This window comes from Mastigoproctus giganteus, chromosome 4 (assembly GCF_048544385.1).
Source record: "Mastigoproctus giganteus isolate SK-2022 chromosome 4, ASM4854438v1, whole genome shotgun sequence".
Classification (NCBI taxonomy): Eukaryota; Metazoa; Arthropoda; class Arachnida; order Uropygi; family Thelyphonidae; genus Mastigoproctus; species Mastigoproctus giganteus.
The window spans coordinates 93372681-93385082 of NC_143578.1; the positions used below are offsets into that span (position 1 = coordinate 93372681).

Here is a 12402-nt window from a genome sequence, read left to right on the forward strand (position 1 = left end):
GATCCGTAGTAACCTATAATCTCAGTGGCAAGATTCGTGGCATCGACTGATTACTACAAACAAACTATGTCGAATTAAGCCTGTGATCCATCCTTGGCGGTCCTGCTTACACAGGGATCGCAAAGAGGAAGTTGTTCTTACCCGGCTCCGCATAGGACACTGTCATGTGACACGCTCCTTTTTGCTGAGGGCTGATGACCCTCCTATGTGCAAGCAATGCGACACCATTTTATGCGTCCAACACATTTTATGCGATTGTACCTGTTTTATAAATGCTCGTTTTAGCGCTTTTACTCATCTGACTGAGCCATATACACTCAGTCAGATTTTAAATGACAACTACAATGTGTCAGCAGTTTTTAAATTTTTAAAATCGATCAATATGTATACACTCATATGAAATATACAATTTGCTTTTATCATTATACTGATTTTATGTATTGACATGTCTGTGTGTATATATATATATATATATATATATATATGCAACTTTAGACGAAGTAACCTTTTTAAAAGTAACAAGTCTAATCTTTTTTGAATTTTATTCTTTCCATGGCGCACTATAACCTTGCTGTTTTTGCGCCACAAAAATCAAAATCAATCAATCAATCCATTATTTATTCCATTATTGTCCACTGCACACAAAATCTTCTACTTTTGATTGTTCATTATGTTTTCTTTTTGTTGCTGTTGTTCACCCTTGCTTCATCAAAGAAAAAAACAACAATAAATAAATAAATACCTACTATGAATAAACATGTACTGTACAAAGTTGTATTATGTTGCTGTGCTCTAGAATTCCTCATAGCAATTCTCATTGGCAAAAAACCAAAACCAAACTATTATTTTTAGGCCACCCAAATAATTAAATTCATCTGTGGTGCTGTGTGTCTTATGTCTGTTAATTGCATGTGTTCTATGGTTGATTTGTCTGTTTTGCTGGAACCTTACTATCTATGCCTGAGACCGAATAACTCAGCCCCAGAGTGAAAAAAGCCCATTAAAGTTCCTCGCATCATCGACTGGATTCGAACCTGGGTCTTTTCCACCCGGTGTGGAGAGGACAATGATGCTACCACTGTGCTACCCGTGCAGACAATTCTTGGTAGCAGAGCATATTCAACCAATTGGGGAAAGGAAAAAAAAACTGATTTAGATCCCCCCTGCAGTTTTTGTAATGCCCTTGGCAGCCAAATCTGAACAGCAATGCCACTATTATAAATAAAACTTGGACTCAGCATTTCTTAGGGACAAACCTCCTAATACTACTACTACTTCCTTACATTTTGGGATTGATAAAGTTACAGTTTTAACTTTCTTCATTGTGCATTGAGAATACTTCTGTTGCAGGCAAACTGGAGCTTTTGAGTAAAATTTTTACTCAAATGGAAGATAGATTGATGGAGCTGTAAAATTCTAAGGAGATTGTAAATTAGTCTCTAAACAAATTACTTTTGTTTACTCTGCTAATAAATGAGCAGTGCCTTGTTTATTAGCAGAGTGAGCAAAATTGTATGAACTGGTTAGCAAAGAATTGTGATTCTGCTCACCCATTATGTGATAAAACTTACCTTATATACTTGAACTCTTCATCTTATTAGGGAATGGACTGAAGAATTGGTTTTGGCTAATACAACAAGGAAGAAATTTGAAGATGAGTGAAAGTTGGTGATGATTCCTTGTTGAATTTGTGTGCTTATTGGTGAAGGGTCTTGAAATTGAAATCATTTATATAGACTGCATGCTTCAATGAAGAGAATTCTTCTTCCTAAAAACTTAATTTTTTTATATGACCTTACAAAGGGTACTAGGAAAGTTTTGCAATATGACGCAACAATGAATCACAGGAAGCTGCTTGTTGCTGCATGTTGAGACATGTTCATACGTGCATAGTAGCCGCCGCGCCAAGTCGATGGGCTCAGTTATTCATTAGTAGTGAGAGTGTAAAGTGCTTGCGATGGCATCGTGGTCACAAAATGAGATAAGGACAGTTTTGCGGTATAATTTCGTGCGTGGTTTAACCATAGACCAGTGCTTAGAAGAAATGACTCTTGCACTAGATGCTGATTGTCCACATCGTACAACGATGTTCAGGTGGTATAGAGAATTCCAAAGGGAAAATTTCCAAAGGAGGATTCTGAGAGGCCGGGAAGGCCACGAACGTCAGTTACGGAGGAAAACGTTACTGCTGTGAGGAAAATGCTTGACGAAAACAGGCGAGTGACCTACCAACAGATAGAGGATACTTTGGGCCTAAATGCACCAGCAATTCATTCGATTCTGCAAGATCATTTGCACGTGAAGAAACTTTGTTCTCTCTGGGTGCCGCATCAACTGACTGAAGAGCAGATGACACGACGTGTGACTTGGTGCCGGGAGATGTTAAAAAAGTTTGATAAGGGACAATCTCGGTATGTGAACAACATCGTGACAGGTGATGAGACTTGGCTGTACTATTACGATCTGCCGACCAAGGCTCAAAACAAAGTTTGGGTCTTTGATGATGACGACACACCCGTAATTGTCAGAAAATCCCGATCTGTAAAGAAGAAAATGATAGCTGTATTTTTCAAATCGAGTGGAATTGTGGAACGTGACGTTTTGGACACGCAGAAGACAGTCACAGCTAAGTGGTATACTGAACAATGCCTGCCTAAAGTCATTGGATCTATGAAGAACCTGCGGCCAAAGTCAAGAATGGACACCTGGTACCTCCATCACGATAATGCTGCAGCTCACCGCGCCAAAGCCTGCACCAAATATTTGACCACAACAGGACTGAAACTTCTCGAGCACCCTCCCTACAGGCCAGACCTTGCGACTTTGCACTGTTCCCGCATGTGAAAATGAAGCTAAAAGGGAGGCGGTTTTCCAGTGATGAGGACCTTCTACGGGCTTGGGACAACGAATGTGCTTTACTCCCTAGTGAAACTTGGCAGAACTGGTTTAAAGATTGGTTTCGGAGGATGGAGAGGTGTATTGAATGTAGAGGAAATTACTTTGAAAAAATTAAATAAACAAAGCTGTATTGCAAAACTTTCCTAGTACCCTTTGTGTTTTGAATTTTCTTGACCAATACTTTAATTTATTATGAACAGTTGTTTATTGGAATCACCATGGAAAATAATTAGACAAAGATTTACAGTAATTGAGTACATTAATAGTATAGGTGTTGCTTCATCTTCTGCTTGTTTGTCATTGTCTGTCAAGGAGAGGAGTCATTTCTAGAGAAGAAAGATTTTCTGCTATATTCTTCTTTTCAAGACTTTTTTTTTTTTTTTTTTTTTTGTTTAACTACTCAGGAGACTAGCTTATAGTCTTTGCTGTATTTTGTTTTTTTCTTACTATTTCATTTCATTTACACTTAGGGTCACGGTGGGCATCCAACTTAAGTTGGACTACTCAGAATGCTGAAACTACTCAAAAGCATTATTATTGTTGGTGGAATGAGACATGCACAAAAGCAAAAAATAAAGCTTGGAATTTGTTTTGGAAGTGTCCAACCACAGCCAATATCATTAATTATAAGAAGTTAAGGGCAAAAGCACATTTCATTTAAAGGCAAGCCAAGAAAGAATCCTGGACCCATTTTGCATTGACATTAACATAAACACTGACCAAAACAATATGAAAAAAAATTGGACAGCTTTCTGGTAAGTTTCCTACTATACTTTCTCCAATGCTCTCCCAGAATGGGTGAGATTTATGTAGTCCCTTAGATATAGCTAATGCTTTGGGCAATACTTTTTTCTGAAATCTCAGCAGCATCAGCTTATACCACATCATTCCATTGAATTAAAAACACTATAGTAAACCATTCTATATGGCGCAGCCGAGTGGTCAGGAGCAGGAGTGCAGTAGCACACGCTCTTTGAGTAGGCCCGGTTTCAAGCCCCTGACTGCTGAATACAGTCGATCTGCCAACCCGCACTGGACCAGCATGGAAGATTATGGTCCATTTCCCTCAGCATGAATCGTTGAGGAGGCTTCCATCCTGCAGTGGGTTGATAATGGCTGCACTTTACCTTTACCTTTTATGGCACCTCCATAGCCAGGTGGGCAGGAGCAGCAGTGCGTAGCACACACTTCTTGATTAGACCAGGGTTCGAGCCAATGACCACCAAATACAGAGGATGCGGAAAGGTTAGGAAATACCACCTCATATCCCCGGAGCAATATGGCCTTAGTTGCTAATGCTCCTAAAAACCAAATAACAAACAAACAAGCCATTCTATGAACTTTCAAACTGCTCTCCTTCTTCCATATAACAAATCTCTGCAATATTCTGGACCAATGCATGCCATTAGAATGGCCCACAATGGTGCTATCAGGCCAGTTGGAATTTGTCATGCTACAGCATCTTCAGGACAAAGTTTTGCACCTCCTTCTGGTTTTTTACAACTGTATATTTCTAGAAAATGTTTATTCAGGTTCTTGGCATCATTCAACTGTTTTGGCATTCCTAAAGCCTGGAAAAGATCTAACCAACCTCCATAGCTATAGACCAATATCTCTCTCAAGCTGCCTCAGCAAAATCCTTGAAAAAATTTTCCACAGAAGCCTTGTCTGAATCATTGAGTCAGAACATCTAATGAGCCATAGTCAATATGGCTTTCATCAAAACAGGCCATGTTTGGACCTTATGGATTTGCCATTCATAATGCTTTTGTTAAACACACACATCTAGTAATAGCTACAATAGATGTAGAGAAGGCTTTTGACACCACCTAGAGGCATGGCATACTTAGTGATCTTTACGCTCTTGGTCTATGGGGAACCTTCCTATATTTGTGAAGAATTTTGTACATACTAGATCATTTCAAGTTTGATACCAGCATGCCCTCTCTGCAACGTTCATTCAGGAAGATGGTTTTCCACAGAGATCAGTACTGAGTGCCACCTTTTTGCTCTTAGAATAGATTCTAACAACTTCCAAATACATTTGAGATTTACCTTTATGGAAATGACCTTTCCATCTCCTGCCATTCCCAAAACATGAGGTCTATAGAATGACAGCTTCAAATATCACATAATAAAATACAATGGGCCAGCTTCAATGACTATTGACTCTTGCAGCAGAAAGCAGTTGCTGTCCATTTTTGTATATAACACAAACTTTGCCCAGCTCCTGAACTTAAAATTTCTAATGTCTCCCTCCCAGTCTTTAATAACATCAGATTTCTAGGATTAACAACAACAGCAGCATTTTTCTTTGGAAGAGAATTTTTTTAAATGTATAATTCCTAAGTTTAATAGTGTCTCTATGATAAGTTTGTTCAAAATTATTGGGAATTGTTTATTTTCTAGTAATGGTACCTGATTGTTCTTGTTGTAATTGAATGTTTTATTGTTCGTCAAACGATTTCTGGGTATTTAAAGGCATGCAATACAATGTAATATTGGTTCAAAAAAGATTTGTATTCACCCAGATGTGATAGAAGGTTGAAAGAAACACTACATGTTACACTTTTTCAACATTGTCACCAGACAAAATAACATTTTTGCAACCTCTCAATACTTCCACACTTCCACAGGCCAGTTTTGTAGATGTGCTCTGATTTCAAACCATGACTCAGTAGCAGTATTCACCTTTTCATTAGAGCAGCAAATTGTTTTCCATGAAGAAAAAACTTCAGGTTAGAAAAGAGGAAGAAATCCAAAGATACCAAGGTTGGAGGGGGGGTGATAAGCAAAGCAGGATGCAGCAGTATTTCAAACCCACATTTGGGACATTATCATGGAGCAGGTGCACACTTTTTCACAGCTTTCCCCATCATTTTTCTTTTATAGCTGCATGCAGCTCTATGAGAATGTTGAAATAATGCTTTGCTATCACAATACAGCCCTTTTGAAGGTAATCTGTGAGTATTACATCATGATGATCCCAAAAAAAAAAAAAAAAAAAAACACATCACCTTTCCAGCCCTTGGTTGCCTTTTGTTTTTTTGGGTGGGGGGGGGGGGGTGATTCTGTGTGCATCCATTGTTTTGACATTTGTTTAGTTTCAGGATCATAGTGATGGATCCAAGTTTTATCTATGGTGACAAGCTGTGTAAAAAAAAAAAAAAAAAAAAAATTCCTTGCTTTTCCTGGCACATTGACATTTCATGTGCACGTTGTGCCCTTTCCTTCTTCTGTTAAAGGGTCAGAAGTCTCGGAATCCGCCTAGCAGACACTTTACTCATGTGCAACTGTTGACAGATGATGTTCTCCACAGACCCTGTGCTAATTTGGAGCTCTGCAGCTAGTTCTTTGGGGCTGATATGGCTATTTTCCAGGATTAATGCCTCAATTTTTGTAACATTCTCTTCTTTTAAAGAACAGGAACTAATTATTGTCAGGGAGACTGGGAATATATTATGCAAAAAGATGGAACAGGACCAGGGTATGTCTGCCAGGCAAAAAAGTTGATGACGTTGTAGGGCAGATATTATCTTTTAAGGGCACAAAAAGTGATATTGTTGCACACGTTGGCACTAATGACCTTAAGAGTAAGAGATCTGCAGATTGACTTAACAAATACAGGTCATTGCTAGAAAAAAGTCTTGTGTTAGGGTTAAATTTGAAAGTGTCTTCAATTCGGCCCTGGAGAGATTGTGCAAGTCTAATGGGGTAGAATTTTTTTCAGTGTGGTCTGTGCTTGCTAATAGGAGAGACTGCTTCTACAGGGATGGCGTACACTTAAATAGAAAGGGTGCAAGAATATTTGCTGATGCTATCGAGGCAGTGTTAGATGGGTCAGAAAACTGCTACCTTGGGGAAATCACAGACTAAAATGTTAACAGGAGCCGCAGGCAGAGGCGAAAGTGATTCTTGCACTACTTCTATTGTAATGATCAGCAGCCTAGAGAGCAAGGTTGCTGGGGCTTCAAGGGCTGCTGGGAGTCATCATGGAACAAGTAAATACATGGGCAGTGTTAGGGTAATTAAGAGTAAGAACAAGTGCTTGTATACTTGCATGTACAATAATGCTAGAAGTGTAGTAAATAAAACTGATGAATTCAAAGTGCTGATCAAGACATCAAAGGCAGATATTGTTAGGGAGTCTAGGAAAATTTACCACCAGCAATTTACCGCCGCGTCAGTTTATCGCATAAACAATTTACCATCTAGAAGCAATGAGATGTGTTTGGTCAAATCATAAAAAGTTATTTTTTATTTAAGTTTCTGCCTTAAGCTATGATTAGCATATTTTTTGCAATTCTATGAACTATGAGGGAATAGTACGGAAATAAAAAAAAACACATGTATGGAAATATATAATTTAATAGGTAGATTATGTATTTTAATAGTTACATGTATCACAAAAATAGTAAAAAATTCCATTATTTGAACAATATAACAATTGGTTAATTTTAAACTAAACTAATTATAACATTAGGTATGTCATAGTACACTGCAAAAATTCAAAATGAATGTTTATGCAATCTTCAGAATCAGTCACATTGGGATAATTAATTACTAAGAAACTGTAATATTTACAACAATGTATGTACATTATTAATAAAAAATATTATGCGCTATACCTCTTAGATAATCAACAATATCACCCGTATGCACTAACAAGTCTTTTAATTCGTTCATCACAATCGCGATACTTCTTTTTTTTTGTTGCCCCGATCACTTCCACTTAAATATTGTTCAATGCACATTTACTTTGTTAGTACTTAGTACTTAGTTAATACTTTGTTCTTTTTTAAAGCAATCGATAAATTTCCAAATGTTGGGATGATAAGCAGCAACTTGTTCCTCAAATCCTCTGTGCCCTCTTCAACAGAATAATTCTGTTGAAGAGGAAGGTTGTAAGAATGATGTAATTTTTCTGAGAGACTCAAGGTTATTACTATGATAATAATAAATTGCGAATAATTCCTTTTGTCTCTTAAACTTGTTAAATCGCTTAATAATCTAAACAAAGCTTCTGTTTTAAGATCCATAGAGGGTTTTGTCTATAGGAACTTTACAAAATGTAAACATCAACACCTCTAACATATTCCATGTACAGTAAACCCCCGCTATTCACGGGGGTTACGTTCCTCAGACATGTCGCGAATACCGAAAATGCAAATACTGAGTTATGGCTCCCATAGTAATAAAGGGGTTCCATTCCAAAGTATGAAATATATAAGAAAAACTAGCCTAAAATTTTGTCTAGGTATGTATTATATGTGCCTTCATAATATGACTATGTACATAGACAGTACATAGTGAAATGCAAGCATATGGCATCGAAATGAAAATAAGAAACAATTTAATATTAAATGTAATATTTATTAGAAATTTCAAACAAATCTTTCAAACCAGCGCCTTTGCTAGCAAAAAAACTTATCCCGCCAGTGCTATCACCAGTTTCGCTAAAGTGTTGATAAAGGAGTTTTGCCTTTTCACGAATGATGAGTGAACTTAATGGAATTTTATTTTGAGTTCGGTCTTCTATCCACAGATTTAAAGCTTTTTCCATTTTTTTCTAATTTAACATCACGAGTTACAGAGCAAATTTTTGAAGCAATTAGTGCGTTTTCACAGACACTACGGCAGATTTTTTCTTCAGATTTTTTGATTGATCGTACCTTTGACTCATTGATTTTATAATGTTTTGCCACTGAGGAGATACTTTCACCATTAGAAATTTTGTCTAATAACTCAATTTTATTCGCTAATGTCATCGCCTTCTTTGATATTTTCACATTTGCCTTGTTATTTGTAGCCATATTTTTGTACGGGTAAAAAAGAACTTGTCCACAATAAAGGCACTTTCTTCCGTACACACTCGAAAAAGTCTGTTTTACGCTGCAAAACGGTAGATTTATCACTTTTGTAAGCATATCAATTTATAAATTGATAAATTTATTCAATTTATAAGCATATAAATTAAAAGCAAACGACCAAACCTTCCATGACAAGCGCATAATAAGCGAATTAGCGAGAAACATCCACGCTCGCGATTTTGTCACCCCTCTCCCCCCCACCCACTGAACGCTGTTTTGACTGGGAAAGATAATTTTAGCCACGCCCATGTTTTTTTAAAGTATTCACGGAAAATATTCACGGCGCTTTAAAATTCACATTTTTTAAAGTTTCATTTTATATTAAATCAGCGATCGCGAAACCGCGAATAGCGGGGGTTTACCTTATTTCTTTTTTTGTTTGACAGCTTTGACTTGGACTTCTGTGGGCCGTATATAATCCTGTTAATTCACACTCCAATTAATCTGTCCTCAGATAATCAAGCAACTACTCTGGTTTTTAAAATTAATGCTGACACTGGACATCTTTTAGTCATAGAGTGTTTTTATTTATTTTTCAGATTTTGTATTTTTGTCATTTAATTCATTATGGAAACATTTTTACCTGTTATTAGAATAATAATTATACTTACCATCGTATGTTGCCTTTTAGTATTTGTATACTTTTCAGTTTTACTTTATTTTTGTATTTTTTAACACCACTAAGAAAAATTTGTACTTTTTAACAGATAACATCCGTTCCTGGAACTAACGTTTTTCTTGGAATTGTAAATCAGACTTGTGATACTGTTACAGCATTTTGCCCATGTAGTATGGTAAGTATTAATATTTGCAAGTAAATATATGATTTCCTGGTTCATAATTCACCTTTAAGAAGACATTCACTCAGATGAAGATATTATAGAATGAATAGAAAATAGGAGGTTGAGATGGTTTGGACATCTGCTGCGCATGAATGAAGTGAGATGGCCTGAAATTATATATGAGTGGATACCACAAGAGAAGAGAAGATGAGTATGCCCTAGAAAAACATGGAAGGAAGATGCCCTATCAGCTATGAGAAAGAGAAATTTGAAAGCTGAAGATGCCCATGTCTGGTGACTTTGGAAAATGGGAACAACAGGGCGGCAATCTGCCGTATTAAGTCGAACGTAAATAGATACTATGATCAGAAATACATTTTGACAAGAGTTAATTTCATTGTTCAGACTATCAGTCATATATTGCAATTTAGGCTTATTGTTTGCAGTAGGAGTGCCAATATCAATATGAAAAACCATTACACTGTGATCGTTGATGATCCAATTAGGAATTGTGACCCATTTGTGAATACTTTGGCTGAACCCAGATGTAGAAAGTGAGACGTAGGTGTTTGATTCCAGTTGCACTGCAATATGTTGGAAGCTGATTAGGTCAGTTTTAAAGTGAAAGAGTGTAAGTAAGAATAAAATCTTTCAAAGAAGACAAGGATCTATTGTTGAGCTAAACCAAAAACTTGCATTGACATCTGACCTTATGATAACATGCTTAGTATTAAGGTAATTCAAAGCTCTTAATCAAGGTAGTTCAGAGAGTAATTGAAATCAGAAAATGGTGAATAGTGAAGTGAAATGAAATTGGATGAAAAGAAAAAGCCAGACGATTAATCAAACTATAGGTAGAAAAAATTTTTTCAGAGACTGTGGATGGCTGCCATATCAAATTGCTGATTAAGAACTACCATGCAAGTTTTAGGGTCTGCAGGAACCGGTTGAAAAGCCTAGCTTTAATTTAAAAACCCATGATAATGGAGAAGTTACTTAGCTGAACTTTAGCAAAATAGAGTTTCTGGATGGATATGATATCAGTGGAATGCTGTTCTTTGAAAATCAATCATGATCCCGACTGTGTGAGATCATTGGCTATTAATCTACATAATCTTCAAGTGGGAAGTGATAAAAGGAAAAGAGACAGAAGAATTTAGAGATGATACTGATCTATTATTAATATTTACACTATGTACTGGGTGATTACCAGAACTTCTCTCAACAGCATGAGATCTTGCCAGTTCCAGAGCACGCTGATATTCAAGACATTTTATATACCATACTGAATTTGGCAGTCTCACTTCCTTCGTTTACAATTAATACATAATTGTTGTTCCTTGTTATGAGGACATTCGGCATGAACATGCTTCTAGTGCAGTGACTATACAACAGCATGTGGCAACAAAACTGAGAGGTATGGCCATACCACAGGCACAAAAAGCATTGAGTCACAATTGTAATTAATGCTAACCAAATGCTGTCAGATCTGTGTTTGGTCTCAAAATTAGTAAACTTAAAATTAGTCTGTCGAAAACAATGATGATACTTCTCAAATCCAAACTTCAAAGACCACTACAAATCAAAATTTATGGACGTTTACCCATTTTGACTGAAACTAAATATTTAGGTGTCAGCTTCCCTCATCTTCTTCATTCAAGTTCCAAAATTAAAATGTTTTCAGTTTCTGTCATTTGAATTTCTACGTCTGAATGGGGTCTATCAAGGTAAACTTTGCATCCTTATTACCAGGCTGTCTTCCTCCCTATGGTATTAACTTTTGCTGCTGGGCTTGATTTCATAGGGTAGGTAATACAAAATTCCAATCAAAATTGAATTCAATTTGGTGGTCTTATGCTATTTTCTGTTACTCACGTGTACAGAACCATTTCCACAGTTGCCCTTCAAGTTATTTCTGACTGTGTCCCTTTCAGTATTCTCCTTATCTATTAGGGTTTTTGTTTCTGTATTCGATCTTAAACAGACGAATTCCTACAAGTATACACGACATCAGAATTAAACTGCAGGCTGTTTAATGAACGAGCAAAGTAGATTCTTCAATAAACTAATAAATATTTGGCAGACCAAGTGGGATACTTCTCCTTTGGACTCTGCTGTTCAAAAGTATTTTCCTGGTGTTATGTATCTTCTAAACAAAAAATCAAGAGCTTGGTTTTTGTTTTATCTTTAGACATCATTCTTGATCACTGCGCATCGGTTGCTAAAAGAGAAATTGTTTCTCCTTGGTCTCCATAATGCTGATCTTTGTTTCTGCAGCATCAAAGAAAAATTTGAGTCATATCCTACATAATTGTGTTGTCTATGAAGACTTTTTCAAAGGTAACGTTATCTATTCTGGAATACTCTTCTGGCCAAGAGTTTGATTCAGCTGTTTTCATACATAAGAAGTTTTTATATAATACTCAGAATTCTGTAAATGGTTAATAATGAAAGTTTTCTACTTAGGGTTTTTTTTTGTTGTTGTTTTTTCATGTTCATATGGTATTGTTTGATGAGTCTCCCCCCCCCCCCTTTTTTTTTTCACTGCCCATCTTCCTGTGGTAAAGGATGCATACTCAGAAGCAGCTGTCCAAGTGATTTCTGCTTCTAGGTAGCCAAGAGGGCCAGCACAACATAACACAACACTCACTATTCATAAAAACCTAACACGTTTAGCCTTTTCTACAGTGATATGTACCTTCACAGTAACACGAGGCGGACTTGAACTGATATTCTAAGTGCCACTCTTAAAAAACATATATAGATACCTAACTTTCCTGTATAAATTGTGCTCTCCGTATTCAAATTCAGCATCACTTATATTGAGTGATACCATATTTCCAATATACCTA

At 36.6% G+C, this 12402-nt stretch overlaps 1 protein-coding gene across 3 annotated transcripts in view; it reads left to right on the top strand.

Annotated features, from left to right (window-relative positions):
* LOC150086917 (VWFA and cache domain-containing protein 1) overlaps positions 1-12402 on the top strand; it is a 464860-nt gene that overhangs the window by 377995 nt on the left and 74463 nt on the right. For all 3 annotated transcript variants that reach the window (XM_090372820.1, XM_090372822.1, XM_090372821.1), the window contains one exon: positions 9476-9562. In XM_090372820.1, coding sequence (XP_090228946.1) covers positions 9476-9562 — 87 coding nt within the window. The remainder of the gene's footprint in view (positions 1-9475; positions 9563-12402) is intronic.